This window comes from Schistocerca nitens, chromosome 2 (assembly GCF_023898315.1).
Source record: "Schistocerca nitens isolate TAMUIC-IGC-003100 chromosome 2, iqSchNite1.1, whole genome shotgun sequence".
Classification (NCBI taxonomy): domain Eukaryota; kingdom Metazoa; phylum Arthropoda; class Insecta; order Orthoptera; family Acrididae; genus Schistocerca; species Schistocerca nitens.
The window spans coordinates 403,561,827-403,585,935 of NC_064615.1; the positions used below are offsets into that span (position 1 = coordinate 403,561,827).

The 24,109-nt window shown below is 40.8% G+C and overlaps 1 protein-coding gene across 1 annotated transcript in view; it reads right to left on the minus strand.

Moving 5' to 3' along the window:
- Positions 1 to 601: 601 nt before the first annotated feature.
- The window catches only part of LOC126234425 (uncharacterized), a 39,375-nt gene continuing 15,867 nt past the window's right edge, over positions 602 to 24,109 (minus strand). The window contains exons 2-3 of the mRNA XM_049943118.1: positions 15,486 to 15,846; positions 602 to 1,178 (exon numbers count right to left, since the gene is read on the minus strand). Coding sequence (XP_049799075.1) covers positions 1,026 to 1,178; positions 15,486 to 15,846 — 514 coding nt within the window. The 3' untranslated portion in view covers positions 602 to 1,025. The remainder of the gene's footprint in view (positions 1,179 to 15,485; positions 15,847 to 24,109) is intronic.

Genomic DNA, 24,109 nt, shown 5'->3' on the forward strand with positions numbered 1-24,109 from the left:
GGTTGGGAGGAAGCAGATGGAATAGGCAGATGGGATAAGGACAGGATGTGTGGAAGGAGATGGAATAGGGACAAGGTGCTATCAAGGAGATGAAAGAGGGAAGAGAGAAACAGAATGGGGAAGGAAGATTAGGAGAGAATTTAAAACTTTTCCTAATTATTTTGGTGAAACCATAACTAGCATGTTCCGTCATGTGGGCACCCAGTGTGGTTCTTCTGCTCTGTGTGTGCGTGCGTGTGTGTGTGTGTGTGTGTGTGTGTGTGTGTGTGTGTGAGTGTAGATGGGGGTGGGATGCAAAGAAAGCGACATATCAACCCTTAACGCCTGCAGCAATTTGTACTAAACGTTGGCCCATGTAGCTTTTGCAGACTGTAAGAAAAAAAAAAAAGTACTGAGATAATAAGATCCCTATAGAATCCTAATAGCTGAGGTTAGGGGTAAAAAAGGGTGGCACAAAAGCAAAGTGCAGAGACAAATAGAGCAACGTGACGAAATTCGTTATATACATATCTTATTTTTTGTATAAGTCGGAGTGAGTCACCACTACTTCCCATAGGGATGGGGATGAGAAGGAGGTGATCGTAAAAATGTTCTAAAACAATTAGTTGTTATTTTTTCCTTTATTAAGCTGACTGGAAATACTTCAAAACTATGATGTGCTATTTGTCTCTTACTCGTGCTGTCTAGCGTGTCAACCAGGTCGCGAGAGTGAGCATGGCAGCGTACCAACGATTTCGTCTGTATACTTCGGGACCTAAGATCATGGCTCACGGCTGAATTCTACAAATGAAGTTAACATACTCGCTGGGAACGTATGGTGTAAAACAGCACAGATTCAGATATGTGTGTGTCGAATATATATGTGACATGAGCGTACGTGGGCGAAGCCGCGGGTAAAATGTTAGTCAAATACAAGAAACAATATTTGAAAAACATCGGAAAGTAAGAAATTATGTTTGCATTCATGCAAGTAGAGTCTGAGATATTTCTTCTGTAGTGCGGTAGAGAACAGTACGGCTGGGTGGTCACCGCTGGTGTTCCTGTAGACGGGGCAGGAGGCAGGTCTCCACCAGCTCCTCCATGGCCTCCGTCATCCTCGACCGGTAGCGTTCGTCGCGCTCGTACGCGGCCTTCGCCAGAGGCGTACGGTCCAACAGGAAACTCTCCAAGTCAGCATCCTGCGGAACAAGAATGACACATCCACATTACTCATAACCGTCTCCATACGCCCTGGACATAAAAGACTACAATAACATTAGTAACAAACTATGTTTCTTAGACATATGAATAGGGAGGAAGTGAAGAGGCAGATTAGAAATTTGTAGTATCTAAGATGCTAGGAATGGTTCCAAAAAGCGGAATCTATAGAAAAGGAAGCTCGTACAATAAGAAAGAGTGACGTCGAAGCAGCAAAATTGATTTTTTGTATTACTTCATGACTGCTTTCGAGCCCAAACTCATTATCGAAGCACAAATAAGCTATGCAATAAATTAAATTACGACACCACATGATTGCTCATTGTAGTTAAACACAAAACAGTACACTAAAGATGTGTTTAACTGCAATGAACCTTCTAGTGGCTGTCGGAATCTACGTTACTGCATACCTTATTGGATGATTCGTTAATAAGCTTAGGCTCGAAGCTAGTCATTAAGTAATGAAGGAAATTAATAATTGCAACATGGACAGTTCTGTGCAAAGTATTGCATAATTGGTAAACCATACAGTTGCTGACCTCATCCTTTCCAGTATGTTGGAAATTAGTAAAACAGAGTGAATTAACATTTTACTTTATGGCGTTATCTTTTAAGCACACTCAAAAGCAATGAAGCAGGTAACAAAATACCCTCTCAGAATAAAAATCAAATTGACTCAGTAATGAAGGTTGCTACTGATACTGCTATTTAGGTTAAGACTATGCAGGAAAATAACGGTTACTAAACACAGTAGACAGATAATTCAAGAGGGAATTACAAATCGCTCTGAGCACTATGGGACTCAACTGCTGTGGTCATCAGTCCCCTAGAACTTAGAACTACTTAAACCTAACTAACCTAAGGACATCACACACATCCATGCCCGAGGCAGGATTCGAACCTGCGACCGTAGCAGTCGCACGGTTCCGGACTGCGCGCCTAGAACCGCGAGACCACCGCGGCCGGCGAGGGAATTACAGTTCACGGAGAAGAAACGAAAGCTTTGAGGTAACCCAATGACACTGCAATTCTGTCAGAGACGGCAAAGGACTTGGAAGACCAGTTAAACGGAATGTATAGTGTCCTGAAAAGAGATTATTAGATGAACATCAACAAAATTAAAACAAGTATAGTTGAATGCAGTCGAAATAAATCAGAAACTGCTAAAAACATTATATTTCAAAACGAGGCATTGAAAGTAGAAGAAGAGTTTTGTTATCGGGCGACAAAACAGCCGACGGTGGCTGAAGCTGAGAGGATTTAAAATGGAGACTGGTAATTGAAAGAAAAGCATTTCCGAAAAGGATAAATTTATTAACTCTGAATACAAGTTTAAGAGTTAAGAAGGCAGTTTTTAAGGTGTTCGTCCGAAGCCTAGCCTTATGTGAAGTTTAAACGTGGACGATAAATGGTTGAGGTAAGAAAAAACGGAAACTTTTCGAATGTGATGCTAAAAGAAGGGGTTGATTGATAGTAAACGTCCTGAGGCATAACAAATGACAGTTTGATAATGGAGGGAAGTGTGGGAGGGGAAATTGGTAGATGGAGATCATGGAAGCTTGAACGCAGTAAGTAGTTTTAAGTGGATGTAAATTACAATACTTCTGCACATGTGAAGAGGCTCGCAGACTAGCGTGCAGAGCTGCAGCAAGCCAGTCTTCGGACTGAAGCTGAAAACACCGACAGATAATTATCCTCAGATTTAGTTACTGATACATAAAATTATGACTAACATAATAGAGAGCAGAAAGAAAGTGACTAACTTCCTAATAGGCTTTCAAACTACTTGGATGTTCAAAGAGTGTGCATCTGACAAGATTGTAATATCCAGTCCTCTTTTTCTGTTGATATAGTTCACTGCTCCGAAAATACTTAGTATGGTAAGTCACGAAAGGCATGACTTCGGATTCCACGTTACACCAGGGGGTTTCCTGCAGCTCACTTGATCAGTCAGTTCACAAGGTTTGGAGGAAGGCCAGTGCACACCACTTTCAACAGGATCACCACTAGCACAGCATTATCGTGAGTAAACAAGCTTTTAGGTAGATCATAGCCTCGCTTTTCCTTTACCAATGGTAGAACTGGAAGATAATTCTGTGCTGCAATCAAGGTTACACTGAACGGATGACACAGCTGAGATGTCACATGTAGACCTACACAAGCGAAAAATCTTTTCTCCAGAAAAATCAACAGGATCACCACTAGCACAGCATTACCGTGAGTAAACAAGCTTTTAGGTAGATCATAGCCTCGCTTTTCCTTTACCAATGGTAGAACTGGAAGATAATTCTGTGCTGCAATCAAGGTTACACTGAACGGATGACACAGCTGAGATGTCACATGTAGACCTACACAAGCGAAAAATCTTTTCTCCACAAAAATGGCATTAAATAGTGACACAAAATTGAGGGAGAAATTCCTGAAACAGTAGGTATAGTTTCCAATTAACGCAGGTAACGAGGAAAATGACAAGAATAAGGAACTTTTGGAATATGGTTCTATAGAAAGACATTAAAAATGAATTAGGGTGAATAAAGTAGTTATGATAGATCACGAGCCCGTTTCGTTCAGAAACCGAACCGATTCTATGAATGTAGCTGTATATGGCACCTTGTTGGTGTTGTGCCCTTCAGTCTCGAGACTGGTCTGATGTACGAGTACCTCTCAGCGCTACTCTACCCTGTGCTAGCCTCTTCACTTCTCCGCAACTTCTGCAACACACATCCATTAGGACCTGCTTACTGTATTCAAGCCTTAGTCTGTCTCTACAATTACTAGTCCCGCCGCCCCCATCCCAGACACACACACAGACTTCCTTCCGTTACCAATCTGGCAATTCCTTGATGCCTTAGGATATGTCCTATCATCCGGTACTATGAACGGGTCCTTCCTTTTAGTGAAGTTTTGAAATATATTTGTTTTCTTCTCAGTTCGATTTAGTACCTCCCAATTAGTTATTCGATCTACCCATCTAGTCTTCACCATCACATCTGAAAAGCCTCTATTTTCTTCTTGGTTGAATCCCTTATTGCCCATATTCACTTGTATGTAAAGCTCTACTCCATACGAACAGTTTCAGAAACGTTTTGCTAATACTTAGATTGATATCAGATGTTTTCAAATTCCTCTTTCTCGGAAATGCTTTTCTTGCTAGTTTTCCGTTAGCATTTTGTATCCTCTGCATTTCGAGCATCGTCAGTTATTTTGCTGGAGAAGTAGTAAATCATCTACTGCTTTCAGTGTCTTATTTCCTAATCCAATTCCCTCAATATCGCCTGATTTAATCTGAGTATTTTCCATTATTCTTGTTTTACTTATGTTAAAGTTCATCTTCTAATGTCTTTACAAGACACTATCCGTTCCGTTCTACTAGCTTCAAGGTCTTTCCTGCTGTTTCACCTCCTGAGATACAAAGATAGTAAAATGTGAGTGCGAAATTTTTTGTGGGGCCAAAGACTTTTAAAATAGTGCATCTACAGAGCGTCTCAGATGGTTTCCAAAGATCACAATTGTTAATGTTTGGTTCACGACTACAACGAGAAGAAATACCCACTAAAAATGTACTGTACAACTTGTAATATTGGTAATTTTCGCCTCACAAACATTAATATACGCTCAATAGCAAACGCCTGTTGGCCTAAAGTTATCGAACGATTGTAAAGTAAAAGAAATGAACCATCGCATAACAGCGACGGAGTCTGCTATTCGTTATCTTTGCCGTTCTTGCACGGTGCCTGTAAATCTCCATGTACATGTATCGATTAATGGTATAAAAAAGAACTCTATTGTTTCAAGACAAATGAGGCATTTGGCGCCTCACCTTTTAGTGTTTGTATTCTATGAAAGGCGGACGCGGACTTGCTGCGTTCCGCAACTGTATTTTATATTTTATGTGAAAATATTGAGTGAATGTGCTAATTGTTATTTTTTCCTATCAGAAAACATGTAGTTTCTTGTAACTGATTAGGAACAGACAGCATCAAGAGGACATTTTGACTGTTATGTGTAAAGTATTTAACCACAATGGTCATCTATTGTAATTTAATATGAAAAGGTACGTAGCATTAAAAACACGTGTGCTAAAGATAAGTGTGCTTATTTTAGTAAATTAACCTTGATGATTTCCATCTCCTTATTTACCTGAATGATAATTATTTTGTGTTACTTCATCACCAGAAATTACGATCACGCTAATGGGCCGAACGCAGCATGAGGCAGAAGGAACATTATCGTTTTCCTATTATTTCTGAAAGAACTCTTTTTTTAATTGTGTAGTCTTGCATTTCTTTTAAAGTCTATAAATCTTGTGGTCCCTTAGTGTTGATTCGGGTATGACTACAGCGCGGAAATAAAAATCAACAGAAATGATAATGTTTCTTCCGAACGATCTCAAATATATCAATATGCTGCTCTTATTCAGGTATTTAATGATCAACGTATGTTATTATAATAGCGTAATCAATCCCTGATTCTGTTGCCAAGTGGCCCACTAAAATACTCACTTTTTCGACATTAAAAAAAAAATAAAATAACAATTCTTTTTATTTTCGCCCCCCAAGAGCAACGTTACACTTGGCGCCCGAACAGGGATTCGTTAAAAAATCATTTCATGTATGAGTTTAAAAATTTTTCAGTGCTTGTTTTAATAATTGTTTCATTTTTACATGTGGATGCAATTCAACCGAGAAAGGGAAGTGGGAAAACCTTTTAATTAATTCAGAAGAACGATTGATGAAATTATAAAAAAAAAAAAAAAAAAAAACGCGAGTATCCAGCCGTATCACCATCAAGACAGCCATAGTATGTGAAATTTTTATACGCACTAGCCAAGCTTTCCTAGTGACGTTGCATCTTTCCAGTTGATCAGAACGTAAACCTGTCTCTCCTTGCCTTGAAACAGCTCCATTTCAATTTGTCCATAGTCCATTCTTATGTAGTTAAATTCAGTGAAAGTGTACCATTGTTGTCAGTGCATAAAAAAATTTACAATATGTCGGATAATTACGCTCAAAGCTGGTGAAACGTGTGATATTTCATTTGTTTGTAATTAGTAGGAACCATCTTGTCTTCTTGGAGTACATGAACGTCAATTGTTACCCAGAGTTAAAATTTCATCTTAGGTCCCAGTAAGCTGTAGCACTACGTCACAGACAAACGACTGACGGCAGTGACAAACAGTATCTGTAGCATTTTGACGTTTGACAAATAATTCATGAACATGGCTGACGGTAAACAGCGGACACAAACAAAAGCAGACGATAGCGGTGATGCGAATGGACCTCACTATCCATTACGATCACGCGCCATAGGTACACGAACGGAGGCAGAAGCAGCTTCGACCGAAGTTTTAGAAGCTGCTCCTGGTGTGCAAACTATCCCCGCTTTATAAAAAAATGACTTGGCCGCAATGATCGAAGCAATAATGGAACTAAGTTCGAAAGCCAAAAACAGGAAAGATTATATGAAAAAACCTGCGAAGGAAAAGAGAAGGCCGAAAGACGGCATAACAAAGATCAGGTCCTTACAAATCTGTGCAATTCAGTAAAAGAAGACATAAATTCAGTAAAAACAGATCTGCAAACGGAGATAAATGACCTAAATACACGGTTAAATTCGGTAAAGGCCGAACTAAAGGCAGACATAACAGCTGATTTAAATACCCAGTTGGGTAATGTCCAAAACCAAAACAGAAGTCAGATCACGACCATGAGGTTAGAAACTGACACACAAGTAGATTCGAAAATAAAGGATATTTCAAAACGGTTAGATGAAAAAATCGAAGCAGCCAAGGGAGAGATAAATTCAAAAGTGACGGAATATCAACAACAAGCTGCGTCCTTAAAAGAAGATTATAATGCAATCTCTGATGAGGTCAAGCAGACGCGATCGAGAATGTTGTTGATGATCTTTCCAAACAGATTGAGACTCTTAATGTAGAGGATCAAATAAAGAATACCGTTAAGGCACATGCTGAAGCACTGTCCGACCACTACCAAGAGTGGATTAAAAACAAAGACGGATTCATAGAAAACAAGGTCAAGAACGAACTCAGGGAAACTGTCAAAAACGTGACCTTTGAAATGTTGGCAGCCCCTGGAAAAACAGGAGACACGGTTATGTCAGAATTAGGCCAGATAAGACGAACGTTAGCTCAAGATTTACCTGAATGGCGTCAACAGATAGTTGATGAAGTTCGTACATTAAAATATCAAGTTGAAAATTCCCTACCTCCCGTGTCAGGAGAGTGGAATAATTCACCACGATGTAATGAACAACAGCAGGTACATTACCGTTCACCATTTGATAACGCTCAAACTCATAGTTCTATAGAAGCACAATTTAACCAGAGTACCACCCCCCACTTTTGTCAGTTTTATGCAGGAGGAAAGCGTGATCAAACATCGTGTTTTTCCGACCTTTCACCCACAGAAAAGAGAAATTCATCCTATAGTGTTCCCGAAATTTTTCAGGAATTTTCCCGAATAGCTGGAGAGACCGTCAGCGAATTCAATTCGTTACTGGATTTATCGTAGGCGATGCTGCCTTATGGGAAACCGAAATGGTCTACTCTTGTAAAAGTTACAAAGAGTTTGAACAGGTGTTTTTAGCTAAATTCTGGAGTTCTGGTATGCAGCAGCGCCTGAGAAAAGAGGTTTACAACACCGAAGTGTTTAACAATAAGAGCGGTAGTTTGAGACGATATTTTGAAAAGTATTTAGCGAAAATCAAGTTCTGGGATTCGCCGATCACCGCCAAAGACGTTATTATGATTCTAAAAACTAAGCTACCGATTGCGATCAGAGAAAAGTTAGTAAACGTGTCTGAGGACGATACGGACACCTTCCTATCTGTGTTAGACTCATTAGATCTGATTTACGAGGACGCTAGAGTTGATGTTGGCAACGCCCACTTCAGTGCAGGCGGCCAGCACAATACAGAATACGCAGGCAACAATGGTGGCCGAGCGAAAGCGCGTCACAGCGACGGCCAGTACCAACCCCACAACGGTTTCAAAAATAAACACACTACGTACTACAACAGTAAATACAAAAATAAGTACAATAATGGCCAGAAATACAATCCAATATATAATTAGTCACCACCTCAGTACGGAAATGCACATTATAATACACAGCCCCAGCAATATGGAAACACGCAACCGATCAACGGTAATTATCAAAACGATCAGTCTTACGATTCAAATCGTCAGTGGAAAGGAAATAAATGGCATAATCAAAGTGGAGACCAACGTACACCTTTCAGTAACGGTTACAATCAACACAAGCCACAGCAAAATACTTTTCAGCCACAAAATATACACTTCACGCAACGATCGAACGGACCTTCGGGAAGTCTGAAGCCTAAACGCCCGCATAATACGCAAATTTATTATGCACAAGCGAATACGCCAGGACAAAAAGATCCATTTCCACCCGAGTTCGTACCACAAAACCAACACCAGTTCGAGACGGAAGAAACTTTAAGAAATATAAATCAGCAGGAAAGTAAGTGTCGAGCGGAAAATTAAAAGCAGCACCTTTGAGCCTCCTAGAGGATGCTGCAGGTTTGAATGGGGGCACCCTGTCCCTTAGTCCACACGAAATTAAAGCAATTAGGTATGACAAAGAGACAAACTTACGGGATTATCTAGTAGCAGACACTGAGACGAAAGACAATGATGACGCATGGGACGAACAAGTTCAAGCTTCCATAAGAGTATCAATTGCCAGCATACCAGTAACAGCCATTCTAGATACATGAGCTAATATAAATGTCTTATATTTATGTTTATTTAAGCAAATAGCCTCTGTATGCAAAGTTTTATCACTTCCAATTCAAGGTTGCACCGTTTAGGGAGCAATTGGTCCACTAACACAACGTGTAAATCTTCAGACTCAGCTTCAAATCCAGATAGAGTCTATTTCAGTAACGTGCATTTTCTTATTGCTATCAGTGCCACGTATCCTGAGTATGAAATTCTTGAGGCAGACGAAAGCTAAAATTGACATCGAGTGTGGGATCTGTACTCTAGTAGCGAGTCAGCAACAAGTAACTGTAAATTTTCTAAGAAGTAAGGTGAAGACAAACTTTGGGGTGCTTCAAATAGCAGTACGGCCATGGACTAAAAGACAACAGTACAGTCAGACAGAAGACATGACAGATCTTGAAAGTGTTAATGACGATGAGTATAAAGACCTAATTCCCGGTCAGAATGAATTATACGGTAAAGCTAGTGAGTCCACTGAATTATTCAAACAACAGAAGAATGAGCTTTACAATTTGTTAACAGATTACGTTCAAGTATTTTCTAAGAAACTAATAAAAGGCTTTGAATATCGAATGGATGTCCTGCCCTATTCAACCTACCGTAGAACAAGCTATTCCATTCCATTTACGAGACGCGAAGATGTCAAGTGCGAGATCAGGAAATGTTACGCTGGAATGTGATAGAAGTATCTCATTCACCTTATTCGAGTCCTTTATTGTCTGTATTAAAATCAGATGGTAGCGTAAGGCTAGTCCTAGATGCAAGATTAATCAATAAATTTATAGTACCCATTAGAACGAGACCATAGGCTCTTGAAGAACATCTGCAGAAGTTTCATGGAGTTAAGTATTTGAGCACCCTTGATTTGAAAAGCAGTTACTGGCAAGTAAAACTTGCGCAGGAGTCTAGGAAGTACACTGCGTTTATATTTGCAGGTAGATCTTACCATTTCAAAGTTGTACCGTTTGGACTAAATGTGAGTTCCGGAATTTTTATTTCAGCCCTTGACTATGTACTAGGTCCTGAACTTTTAGATGAGGTAACAGTCTATGTGGATAACGTTCTTGTAGCATCGAAAAATTGGGAAGATCATGTGGCCCTTCTGCAAAAGGTATTTCAACGATTCAGAGAGTATGGCATTACAGCAAATCTTAAGAACTCAAAGTTTGGAAAAAGTGAAATTAAATTTTTAGGACACATCATCACCCCTGAAGGAATTAAACCTGACCCGGAAAAATTGTCTGCTATAAAAAACTTTCCAACCCCTGTTACAAAAAGGAAACTGAGAGGATTTATCGGTCTTACATCATTTTTCAGATTCCCAATTAGGTATTGAACAATCCCGCTCTTCACAACCTTTTAAAAAAGAATTCACATTGGAATTGGACGCCGGAATGCCAAGACGGATTTCAGAAAATTAAAGACAGTTTGCTTAACAGTAACATTCTCCATCATCCTCAGATGGATAAGGAATTTTGCATTACTGCAGATGCTTCCTTTGTGGGTATCGGCGCTTGTCTTTTCCAGATTCAATTAGTAGATGGACACGAGCAAATCCAAGTTATTAGCTTTGCGAGTCAAGTGTTATCTGAATGTGAAAAGTCTTATTCGGTTACGGAGTTGGAGGCACTCGCCGCTGTATGGGCTTTTAGGCGATTTAACTATTATATCTATGGAAGAAAAATTAAAGTCTATTCAGACCATCAAGCCTTACATGCAAGTTGCAACCTTCCCATCTTACTCGATGGTGCTTATTCCTGCAGGAATATGACTTTGACATTATGTATATAAAAGGTAAAGATAATGTTATAGCAGACGCACTTTCTCGCTCACCTGAGGGCTTACCAGAAACCAGCGAACTGGTGGAACAAATGTCTAAGTATAAAGTATTGTTAATGAAAGATCCAATTCACAGAAAGTATTTTCTTCAGTTATGTAGGCAGATTCAGATTCTTCAAAATGCAGATCCAAAATGAAAAAAGGTTAGACAAATTCTTCACGAAAATCCAGCCCACAAGTTGTCACAGTTTTATAAAGTTCATAACCAAGTGCTATTTCATAAGACGTCTGAGTCATCTAAGAGGTGGTGTGTTTGCATCCCTAGAAATTTCATTGAATATCTTCTGTAGTGCACTCACATTTCATGGGGTCACTACGGACCAGAAAAATGTAAAAGGAAAATCTAGACTAACTGTTATGTTCCGAATCTACATCAGAGAATCCATAAATTATTGAAAAACTGTGTCATGTGTGAAAAGGCAAAATCCTTAAACATTTCCACTTCAATCCCACTAAATCCAATAATTGCAGAAAGGCCAAACCAGCTTCTTAGTATTGATTTGGCAGGTCCACTACCCACCGGTAGGGGAGGCGCTAAATACTTAGTAGCAATCCTGGACAATTTTTCTAAGCACATCAGACTGTACGCAGTGAAATCGTCTTGTGCAAATCCGATAATTCGTCGCATTGAAAATGATTATTTCCCACGATTCGGGGTTCCAGGATCAATCTTGTCCGATAATGCTTCAAATGTCACATCACGCCCGTGGCGTGCATTTCTTGCTGGCCATGGAATCAAACAAATTTTGATATTCCGGTTTCGACCGCAATCGAATCTGACAGCAAGAATCTTCAAAGAATTTAACAGATTTATAAGGACGTACATTCCGAATAAGCAATCTAAGTGGGTAGACTTCGTAAAACCTTTCGAACAGATTGAAAACCACCTTCCTCATCTGTCGACCGGATTCACGCCGCATGAGTTAATGTCAAGATCAAAAGAAAGGAATGAGTGGATAGACCCCCTTCCAAAGTTACAAGACAACGAACTGGACCTAGACCCAAAAATCAGGCAAGCTCTCATATCATTGACAACGTATGCTAACCTCCGAAAAAAGGCATTTGATAAGAAGGTAAACAGAGTTATCGATTTCAAAGAAGGAGAAAAGGTATTAGTCAGGACTCACTTTAAACCATCCCTGTTGTTAAAGAAGAATCGTAAGTGGCAACTCATTTATGAAGGTCCCTTTGTGATAATGAGGAAACCACACATTGGTAGCTATTTGTTATCTGACCCTGCCACGAATAAAATCAAAGGACTGTTCCACCATCATGATTTAAGAAAATTTTATAACGCCAGGAATTAAGTTAATTTAAGCTTTACGAAAATTCTAAGGTATTGGAGATCAGGATTAACCAATGAGTGACAAGAACTGAAGTGAACTGATTACGGACGTTAACCGGTGCTAAAAGGAAACCTTGTGTATTAAAACAATGTGTCTGGAAAATATAATACAGAATAAGTTGTAGACAAGTATTTATATGAATAATCTTTACGTAAACAGGAGGACATGTCCTAGAGGCGATTTTCAATTTTAGTTATAAGTTAGTATGTAAGAAAAATGATGCACTCGAGAGGTATTAATTAGCCCTGAGGTACTAAAAGGAGGAAAGAGGAAGGAGCGAATAATGCACTTATATCGCTAAATAGTGATATGAAAATGATGATTATATGTGCTTAGTATTAGTAAGTGAAATTAAATCGAGGACAAATTAATGACCTGTTTTGAAAGAAAATACTTAACATCCAGACAAAAGAGGAAAGTAGTGTGAAAAGATTCGATTCCATGAGGTTATTCCCTATTTTAAAATGTGATGTAAACACGGCACAACCTGTTAGCGCAAAACAGTCGGTAGATTTAACTTATAAGTTCCAGCACAGTGCTGTGCCAGCGATAAAATAACATCTCTTTGAAGTAAACAGATACCTAGGATTAAGCATGAACAGATTGATAACGCAGAGCAATTGTTCTATAAAGACCTGACGTTTACCTTAAGTAAAAGCGTGATGGAATAAAAAGGAAGTTTATTATATAACGCAAACTAAGACGAGTCCAGACTATAAACAAGCTGAGTAAAAGAACATATGAGTAACATGGTTTATTGTGGAAACTTCACGGTACTATTGAGCATTGTAAAGTAAAAGAAAAGAACCATCGCATAGCAGCGACAGAGTCTATTATTATTTATCTTTGCCGTTCTTGCGCGGTGCCTGAAAATGTCTATGTACATGAATCGATTAATGGTATAAAAAAGAATTCTATTATTTCAAGACAAATGAGGGATTTGGCGCCTCACCTTTTACTGTTTGTATTCTATGAAAGGCGGACGCGGACTTGCTGCGTTCCGCAACTGTATTTTATATTTTATGTGAAAATATTGAGTGAATATGCTAATTGTTATTTTTCCAATCAGAAAACATGTAGTTTCTTGTAACTGATTAGGAACAGACAGCATCAAGAGGACATTTTGACTGTTATGTATAAAGTATTTAACCACAATGGACATCTATAATTTAATATGAAAAGGTACGTAGCATTAAAAAAACGTGTGTTAAAGATAAGTGTGCTTATTTTAGTAAATTAACCTTGATGATTTCCATCTCCTTATTTACCTGAATGATAATTATTTTGTGTTACTTCATCACCAGAAATTACGATCACGCTGATGGGCCGAAAGTAGCATGAGGCAGAAGGAACATTATCGTTTTCCTATTATTTCTGAACCAACTCTTTTTTAATTGTGTAGTGTTGCATTTCTTTTAAAGTCTATAAATCTTCTGGTCCCTTGGTATTGATTAGGGTATGACTACATCGCAACTATAAAAATGCACAGAAATGATAATGTTCCTTCCGAACGATCTCAAATATGTCAATATGCTGCTATTATTCAGGTATTTAATGCTCAACGTATGTTATTATAATATGGTAATCAATCCCTGATTCTGTTGCCAAGTGGCCCACTAAAATATTCACTTTTTCGACATTTAAAAAAAATGACAATTCTTTTTATTTTCGCCCCCCAAGAGCAACGTTACAAACTACTAGCTTAGATACACTGTGCGATACATCAATATAGAACTGCACGATTAATTACAACCATTGTTCTTGAATAACTGTAACGCTGGCGAGACGCAAATGCCACCAACAGTCACCTTTGTCATGCATAAGATCTGCGACTGGTGTTCATGATATTAATGTCACAAAAAGCTCATAACCCTTGAAGAGCAGCCTGCCAGTGTGGCCGAGCGGTTCTAGGCGCTACAGTCTGGAACCGCGTGACCGCTACGGTCGCATGTTCGAATCCTGCCTCGGGCATGGATGTGTCTGATGTGCTTAGGTTAGTTAGGTTTAAGTAGTTCTAAGTTCTAGGGGACTGTTGACCTCATAAGTTGAGTCCCATAGTGCTCAGAGCCATTTGAACCATTTTGAATGTTGATGAGCAACTTTATGGAAGGTCACTTGGTGAGACGGCACAATATTCAATTTGAAAATACTAAAATTTTACCGCAAATAGCGATATGTATGGCAAACTGACCGTTGCAGAAATAGTAATTTGGTGTAATATGGCTTAAACCGAACTTAGCAATGCATATTGAGTCGTGATCAAGTGCTGTGTGCGTGGGTGATCACGTGAAAGGACAGTGAAATACATTTTCTCATCTCCAGTTGGCTGCCTACAGCACGCCCTTATAAGGAAGCGTTGTGTTTCCTGTCCAGAATTTGAGAACGGCGTGACACAAAGGGGTAGCAGCAGTTCTGCGGTTGAGCGTCGCTCTCAACAGTGTGAATTGAGAAAGGCTATGACCCTGTGAGATCTTCTGTGAGAGGGACACACTATAGAAGGCGCAGAAGTGGACAGAACTTTAGCGAAGTGTGCCTGAAGTGTGCACGTCTAACTGCAACTCCCATGCGAAATGTCAGACTGTTACAACCACTTCACATCACTATGGTTTTTGGCAGTAATGTCGAGTGGAGATGTTGCAACATCTACTACTAGACACTTGGGAAAATTTCTGTTGGACTTTCAACGGTTTAGTTGCCGGTAGCCACTCCTGCAGCCGAGTGAACTCGTAATCATATTCTCCTTTCCCAATTGAAGACCCCATCCTCTGAATGCCGGCATGCTACCAATGGCTAATAAACTCTGGCCCAGTGTGTAACTACAGAGGCATACACAGCGAACGTGGTAGGCAGTTTTACTCATGACGATGAGGATGGTGGTAATCCTTGCCTAAGGCACGCAACTTATAGGGCCAGAACGCTGAGTATCTCACGCACAGTGATGACGACATGAAAGATTTAGGAGTATCCCCATTGTCAGCTGAGTGGTCAAAGCGACTGACTACCAGGCTCAGTTTCCGGTACTACCAGGGATTTTCCTGAGTGCGAGAACTGCAGTGCGGTGCACTCAGCCTCGTGATGTTAATTGACGAACTACCGGATCCGAGTAGTAGAGGGTCCAGGTCACGAAAAGTGACAACGGCCAGGAGAGCTGTGTGCTGATTCTACACCCATGTTTACTGGATGCAATGACGCAATTAGCACAGGACGACAGGGCGGCCTGTCGGAACCGATGAGCCCTACAGGGCCTGTGGACGGAGTTTTCTTAACTCCCTTTTCTTGTTGAATACCCATGATTTAAGTATGTGCAGCAGCTCAGTAGTAAGAAGAATCTGTACCTGTTGTAGAGGCAGCAAGAGGGCTTGCAAAATGTAGATGGTGATAATAACTGCCACAGGCTTGGAGTCGTCGCAGGACTGCAGGAAGATGTGCAGGGGAAGGACGGAGTCTACGTTGAGGTCGTGCTGACGAAGCACGTCGGCCAGTGACTGGTGGTACAGCTCCAGCAGCTTCCGCCCGTGGGTCTGCCGCAGCTCACGCGTCGTGTTCAGATGGAGGAAGAGCAAGACGTCGTGTGCTGGAGGTTCCAGGTGCAGCGTCTGGAAGTCCACCAACCGCACCGACAGCTCGCCCTTGGCGTCTTCCGCGAACAGCATGTTGTTTAACCACAAATCTCTGTGGCACAGCACTTTTCGGTACCTGCATAGCAAGCCACAAATGCCTTAACAAGCAGCCTGAATTCTTTTTAAAACATGTAGTGGCCTTACTAGTAACATTCTTATGTTTATTCAAACTTTGAATGACTTTTTTTCTTCAAGTAGGTTATTAAAATACGCAATCATTAAGAGAACCATTTTAGTGATAGAAATAGTGTCATTTTATGCGCAGAGATTTTGCAAAATAAGGGCATAAGCGCATTTATGTCATGAGCACTGGATTATTCCATCCAATTGCTCCAAAAGGATGGCTGCCTCAGTTGAATGTAGCCCGGCAACTTGCACACTTCGAGCGTTCTCCGTGCTGTCTCGTTACTACATGGCAAGGAAACACAGCATCTGTGAACCATAAGTGCAGGGAAAGCACTTCTTAACAAGGCGCGCGTGATTGAATGCAGTTCCACAGAATTTGTGTCCTAAGAAGCCAACAAAGAAGCGAGAAACTCATTAAAAACTGAGCTTGAGATACATGCAGAAACCGCCAACTATTCCAGTCGCTTGATAAAGAGGATAAACAAGTAGGGAGAAAACATAGCTCCAAATTCTTCCCAACGCTTTACCACTTCGGGAAGACGTGGAAGAAGGAGAAAAAACTTATCCTTGGCTAATCTACATCTACATGTACGTGATTACTCTGAAATTCACAATTAAGTGCTTACCAGAGGGTTCATCGCATCACTTTTAAGTTATTTCTCTATCGTTCCACTCTCGGAAAGCGCTCGGGAAAAACGAACACGAAAATCTTTCCGTACAAGCTCTGATTTCTCTTATTTTAGTATGGTGATCATTTAAACGTATATAAGTGGGCTCGAACAATATATTTTCGGATTTGGGACAGAAAGCTAATGATTAAAATTTCATGACAAAGATCCTACAGCAATGAAAAACACTTTTGTCTTAATGATTGCCGTCACATATCATATCCGTGGCACTCTCTCCCCTATTTCGCGATAATACAAAACGAGCTGCACTTCTTTGGACTTTTTTGATGCCCTCTGTCAATCCGTCAATCCTAACTGATGTGGAGGCCATACCGCAAAGCAGTACTCTAGAAGAGGGCGGAGAAGCGTAGTGTAAGCGGTCTCCTTAGTAGACATGTTGCATTTTCGAAGTGTTGTGCCAGTATATCACAGTCTTCGGTTTGCTTTCCCCACAACATTACCTATGTGATCGTTCCAGTTTAAGTTATTCGTAATTGTAACCCCTGAGTAGTTAGCTGAATTAACAGCCATTGGTTTGTGTGATTTATCGTATAGCCGAAATGTAGGGGATTGCTTTTAGCACTCATGTTGATCACTTAACACTTCTCGTTATTTAGAGTCAATACCCACTTTGCGCACCATACAAATATCCTGTATAAGCCATTTTGCAATTACTTTTGATCATCTGACGACTATACAAGACGGTTAACAATCTAAGTCGGCTGCTCAGATTGTCTCCTAAATTGTTTATGTAGATGAGGAACAGCAGAGGGCCCACATCACTTATTTGGGGAATACCAGATATTATTTCTGTTTTAGTCTGCGGCTTACCGACAGTTACCTCGAACAGTGACTTTTCTGATAGAAAATCACGAATCCAGTCGCACAACTAAGACGATACTCCATAGCAACGCAGTTTGATTAGACTTTGTGAAAGATATAACCGACATTTGACTTACAGAAGGTTTTGTTCCACAATCTAGGTTTCGGCCTTAGGCCATTATGAAGTGACGAAAGTGTTAAAAATCATTAGACTTGAGTAGAATAGAAGGCATCGTCAAATTTGTTTTTCTTTGTTGTTATTTGATACCACTGCCCAATGTGGGCAGGGATGGGTTGGCAGCGGCACAATTCGCTGTTCTTCAGCGAAGAGAACGTATAAACTAGCCAAGGAGAAACGTTAAAAACAAATAATATGGGGATAAAAGATGACGTGGACAAATGATAAGGGGAAACAATTGGGGCAGAAATACACAAACAGGAGTAGTTTAACGAGGCACATTCGCATAAAATCCAGATGTAAGGAAAATCACACTCGACAAGACATAGTACAGAAACACTGGAAGCACTTGAGCATGGGAAAAAACAGCATTCACAGTATGAAAGCCACATGGGACAACAACACTTAAAACACACTGCACTTATGCAACACATATGGTGAGCACCAAACCACGATGGAGAGTAACTGGAGTAACACTGAAAGCAACTGCCAAGGGTTTGGAAGGCCAGAGAGGAGGGAAATAGAAGGGTGGGGAGGGGGGGAAGGTAGGGGCAGAAGGGGGGAGCCAGTAACACACCAAGGGATGGGAGATGGGGAAGGTGGGGAAGGGGGCTATTCAGGAAGGAGCGCAAAGACTGGGAAAGGAGTGAGACAGACAGGGGGGAGGAGGCAGGAAACAACAAAGGGAAAGGGAAAGGAGAGGGAGCCCTAGGGAGGAGGGGAGAAGAAGAGGAGCATCAGAGTTGGAAGACGGATAAATATCAGGCTGAAGCTCATCATCTGGGACGGGGTGATGCTGAAAGTTTCTGTGGAAGAGGGGAAGAGGGTGTGGAGATCAGAGAGGGTGGGACACATTGGCAGAGGTCGAGAGGGAAGACGACACTAGGGGGTGAATGGGATCGAGTCAGCAGAGAGTGTAAAGGAGGTGGGAAAGAGATGAGGTCATAGAGGATCCTTATGGGGGATGGGAGGTGGGTACAGAAAACGAGGTGGAGTGCATGACAGTCAAGAATTTGGAGGGATTTATAGAGTTTAGGAGGGGTGGAGATCCAGGTGACACTGGCATAACAAAGGATGGGATGGACAAAGGATTTGTAGGTATGAAGGATGGTGGAAGGATGCAATCCCCATGTTCGGCCAGACAAGAGTTTCAGGGGGCAGATCTGTTGTTGGATTTGCATTGGATGGCAAGGAGATAGTAAATCCAAGATATTTCAATGTAGGAGTAAACTGGATAGGACAGTCATAGATGGCAATATAGAAATCATGGATCCAGAAGGAGGGGTTGTGCAGTCTACAGTCTATGATGATTGCCTGGGTTTTGGAAGGGTTGATCTGACGGATCACCCTTCCCGCATCTTCTCCATTTCCTAGAATGCATCCGAACCCTATATGTCATCTGCAGACTTGCTCCTCCTCACTCCCTGGTGTCTCCTACCCTCTCTAACCCCCAATTGTTGCCACGAATTTACTGTTGTGTCCCCCTCTCTCTCCATCTCCACATCCTCCACTTGCTTTATCATGACATCTTCCAACACCTACCCCTTCCAGATGATGAGCTTTGCTGTGATATCTACCCCTGAGTACACATCTGCCGGGATGTAAATAACAGTTGAATCATTCGAACTTTACACATGAATGGGGCATCTAATCACTGGTCAACACTCATTTTCTCGCCAAGGATATTTGAGTGGCTTTAGGATGGGTTAGTGGTGCTGAGGACGAATATAGCAACCATTTATGCAGTTTGGCTCTAGTTTTGAGATAATGCATGATTTATTCAAAAAATTAGAAAAAATTGCTAATACTGAACTCGAGCGCTACAAACTACAATGAAAAAAGAAAATAATCTTTATAAATAGCTTCTATGAAAACCTGATAGGCATTTGTCCACGTATAAAACATAATTGAAAAGTTTCTCTATAAGTATATCATTTTCCGTCCATGACGAACCGCTTCCTGCACGCTTTCCTTTTATAGGTCTCTTCAGAACAGTCACGTTGCAGATTCCAGCAATAATCTGCCATCATATGCCTGTCCCATCTTCCTTTATATCTTTCCTCTATTCCTTTCATATCTTGATGGAACTGCTCTCCTTGTTCCTCACTGAAATCACCTAGATTACGAGGAAATCGATCCAAGTGGCTGTGAAGGAAGTGCAATTTTATGCTCATGTTAGCTCCTAAGTTTTGAAAGTTAGTGAGCATGTTTTTGACCAGTTCCTCGTAATTGGGAGCTTTATGATTGCCCAAAAAACATTTTACAACAGCGACAAAACTGTTCCAGGCCGATGCTTCAGTGACAGTCATGACACTTGTAAAATTGGTATCGTTGATGAGCCTGCGAATTTGAGGACCATCAAATATTCCTGCCTTAAGTTTTTCACTACTGAGTCCAGGGAACGTATTGCAGATGTATGTGAAGCAATTACCATTTCTGTCTAAAGCTTTGGTGAATTGCTTCATTAGTCCTAACTTAATATGTAATGGTGGAAGAACAATCTTGTCCCTACTAACCAGAGGTTCATTAATGATGTTTGCTTCACCAACAGCCATATGTTCCCTTGGAGGCCATGTTTTCTGCTTCCAATGTTCGTGCTTTTCCCTACTACCCCACATGCAGATAAAACATGGGTGCTTTGTGTATCCACTTTGTTGTCCAAGCAAGAAGTTCACCATTTTCAAATCAACACAAATCAACCACTGGTGCTGCATATACTGAATTTTCTGCAGAACCATCTTGATGTTAGCATATGCTTCACAAAGTTTTGTTGAGTGGGCAATTGGAATAGATGCGTAACGATTGCCATTGTGTAGGAGAACACATTTTAAACTTCTAGTGGAACTGTCTATGAAGAGACGCCAGTCCTCTGGTCTATATTCCGGCAGCCCCAATTCAAGTAAAAGTCCAGGTATATTGCTGCAATACACTATAACCTCTTCTTGGTTGAAGTATGGAAGAAGGTTTTCTTCTCTCGTCCGGTAAGCTGTTATTTTAACACTTGGATGAAGACAGTTCTTTTCCTTAAGCCTGGATGCTAAGAGTTCTGATGCTTGCTTTGAAAGATTGAGTTCTCGTATCAAGTCACTGAGCTCCTTCTGGTCGAACTGCTGGGGTTGTGTCTCACGTCCTTCGTATTCCGAACCACTACTTGTACATTCCTCGCCGTGCACATCGTCATCTGATGATGTTAGCGTGGGTAATGTTGTGAAGGTTGGTACAGGAACATCGTTGTTGTGCACCACCGGTCTTCTTGCTGACTCCAAATCGGGATATTCCCACTTTCGTTTTTTGAACCTATTAAAACCTTTCACATTAACAATGCAAAAATAGCAATCATCTGTATGGTTCTTCTGCTCTCGCCATACCATAGGCACTCCGAAGTTTAAGCTTTTCCTTTTTCGTTTTGTCCACTGCCGTAAGCACTCCACACAGCATTTACAAACTTTATGGGGTGCCCACGCCTTGTCTTGATCTCCCAAGTTTAATTCCGAAATATGCCAGATACGCTTCCTTCACAAAAGGAGTGATATTCTTCCTGTTCTTTTGAAGAACGTATTCACCACAAATGTAGCAGAACTCATCTGGATGGTTCACGCAAAGACGGCGTGAAGAACTCATGTTTTCCTAAAACTAAATTGCACAAATACTACATATTATGCAGAACTTTCTTGTATTTGCATGTCAATCACATCCAACAAACATCATTAATTGTTTTGTGTGAAATGAATACTCACCTCTTATTTGCTACGTCACGATGAAAAGGTTCTATCTCCTTGAAGCTGCACTGCACATGTGTGTGACTTTCGACCATCGCCATTTTTCTTGTTTACACTGAACGCTACCTATCGGCTGTTGCGGGGATTACCTCGGCCAACAAATGAATGTCGAGTACCGCCGAATTCAAATCTGCACAACCCTCAATATCTTCAACACACGCACCGCACAACAGGACTGAACACATGCTGACAGTGTGATGTTTGCATGATGTAATCCTCAACCACACAGATGCACTCCCTGAGCACAATTGTTTAATAAAGATAGTACAATATCACTAATTAAAAAACAGGTAGCAAATACATTACACCATATATGGACCCTGCAGTCGATATTATCCACATGAAACTCTCATTTCCACAAATAACCTATATCTCAAAAACCAGAGCCAATTTGGAAAAAGTACAAATATACTCGGAATGAGTATCATAACAATATCCCATTTTCGTTCAAACTTCCCTGGCAACGAAAAAAAAAATTATTTTGTAGAGCTGTGTATTTTTTATTTGTATTTACTTACATGTGGGACGAGGAGTCTACTATGGATCTTATATGTATATGCAACTCTAACCCCCCCTTCCCCCCCCCCCTCCGAAGGGCTCCCTCTCCCCTCCCTTCCCTTCCTGTGGGCGGTTTTTCCTATTCCTACACGGACTACCTTATTGGCGAACCCCTATCATGTGTTTTTGCTCCTTCCTGGCTTGCTTTCACTCTCCCACCCCACCCTACTCCTGTCCCTTGGTGCGCCACCAAACCCCATTTTTTCATCCCACCCTCTCCAGGCCCCCCTTCCCGCTGCACCCTTCTCTCAATTCCCTTCCCTCCTCTCAGGCCTCCCCTCCCTCAGCAGGTCCTTCTCGTTTTCTTTTTCACCGTTATAATCTTTGTCAAGTGTGCTATACCTGGTGCACTGTTTTTTAAGTGCCGTCGTTTTGATGTGGATTTTAATACAGTGGCCTACTTTTATTTTCTGCTTGTGACTCCAATGTGTTTTAAGTGCTACACACATCATAAAAGGTGTTTTCATGTGGGCCTTTTTTAACTGTGTCCCACAATGAACATCTCCATGTCAGCGTATTTTTAGCCCCCATTGTCTCCCCCCTTTACTTCCCTTTTATTGCCTTATTATATGTTTCGTGTAGTGTCATTGTTTTTAATTCATATAATATCCCTCGGCTGAAGAGCGGCGGATGGGGCAGCTGAATGAAATAACAATAAAGAAAAAAAAAGCTATATTTGTGACTGTGAGCGCCTCTAGCAGCACGAGTGGAAAACTTGATGGATGATATACGGAGAGGTCAGCTGTATTCCATTGCGTGTCTTGGGTATGCCATATGACGCTATGAGCCTAATTTGTGTTGGCTTCCAGAATGTAAAATTAGACACGTTAAATTTCAGGTGCTCCACTATAAAGAAAGGCGTAGATAATCAAAAGAATAACCACGTTTTTGGAGCCTATTTTTTAGCTCTTACCACATGAATATGCACAGAAGCTATGTTATAAGTTATTTAAAATTCTTCTTCAGATACATACGGTTTTTATACGCAAATGGTGGTACCATCATTATAGCCTTATTTCCATTTAGGCAGCTTTTAATGTAAGGGAAACCATTGTTGCACATAACATCACGTGGTTCCACATACTTCAGAGTCTCACAATTAACGGTTATATAACTATCATTGTCCCTACCACAGTAAAATTTTGAAATGAAGAAAAAAATCCTGATGGATAGCAACAGCAATATTACAAAAAAAAAAGTGTTCATCTTTTTCCTTGCCTTTGACAAATAGTGAAGCCTTTAGACGCCCTTACAGCAATTATTATTTTCTTGTCATGTCCGTAGCCAGATCACAATCATCCTGGCCGTATGACTGCTCTGTGGACCCGAAAACATTATAGTGAATCAATACACCAATAGGGTTTAGGTAGTAATACTTGCAGCTACATTTCTCGTGTCCTTCTTTATTCTTTTCATAGTGCGATTGGAATAGGTAGTCATTTCTGCAATCCTCTCGGTTTTTAACGCAATTTTTGTTTCCTCGCTTGCCTCGTCCAACATAAATTCATTGGCATTGCGTTTAATCACACTTGCATGATTGTGAATAACCTTCGCTGCACCTGTGGCACACGAAGACTGCAGTGCCTTGCCATGCACGGAACAGACAGCTCAATTATGAGCGCAAGTTGACAGGCAACTTTGTCGGCCACTCCTTCGAAACATCGGGGTGTACTCACCCAATGCCCATGACGAAAATGTGGTTCTGCACAGGTGCTACTGTTACACAGGCTCTCCTCTTAAATATCAAGCTGTATGAAAATGTCTATAGGAGAATTATATCCAGTAACGGACATCAGATGACACTGGTGATGTTATTATGTATGATATTTTCTTAAGTTAAATTAGCAAAACATCTGACTAAAATGTGTGGACATCGTAGATATTTTACGAAAATGCAGTAGACGAAACAACAATAACACTTCATAAACTGCACAACTTTTTTGGACCCACAGTTTATTATCTTGGGTTATGCTGCAGAGTGTAATTCTTGTCAACGCGTAGGGCAGTTGTGGACAATTCCTTCCCTGACTGACACCAAAGAAAAATATTTTCCTGGCGTCACCACGGCTAGCCCCACAGGGATATGTCTGGTCTCTAGGAATAGGAACTGGTTCACAGAGAGAAAAGTTTGCAAAATGTCAACAAGAACGTGGATTTTGATATCGTGAACATGTCTACTGTACTCGTAACTGTCAGCATTTTTATTTC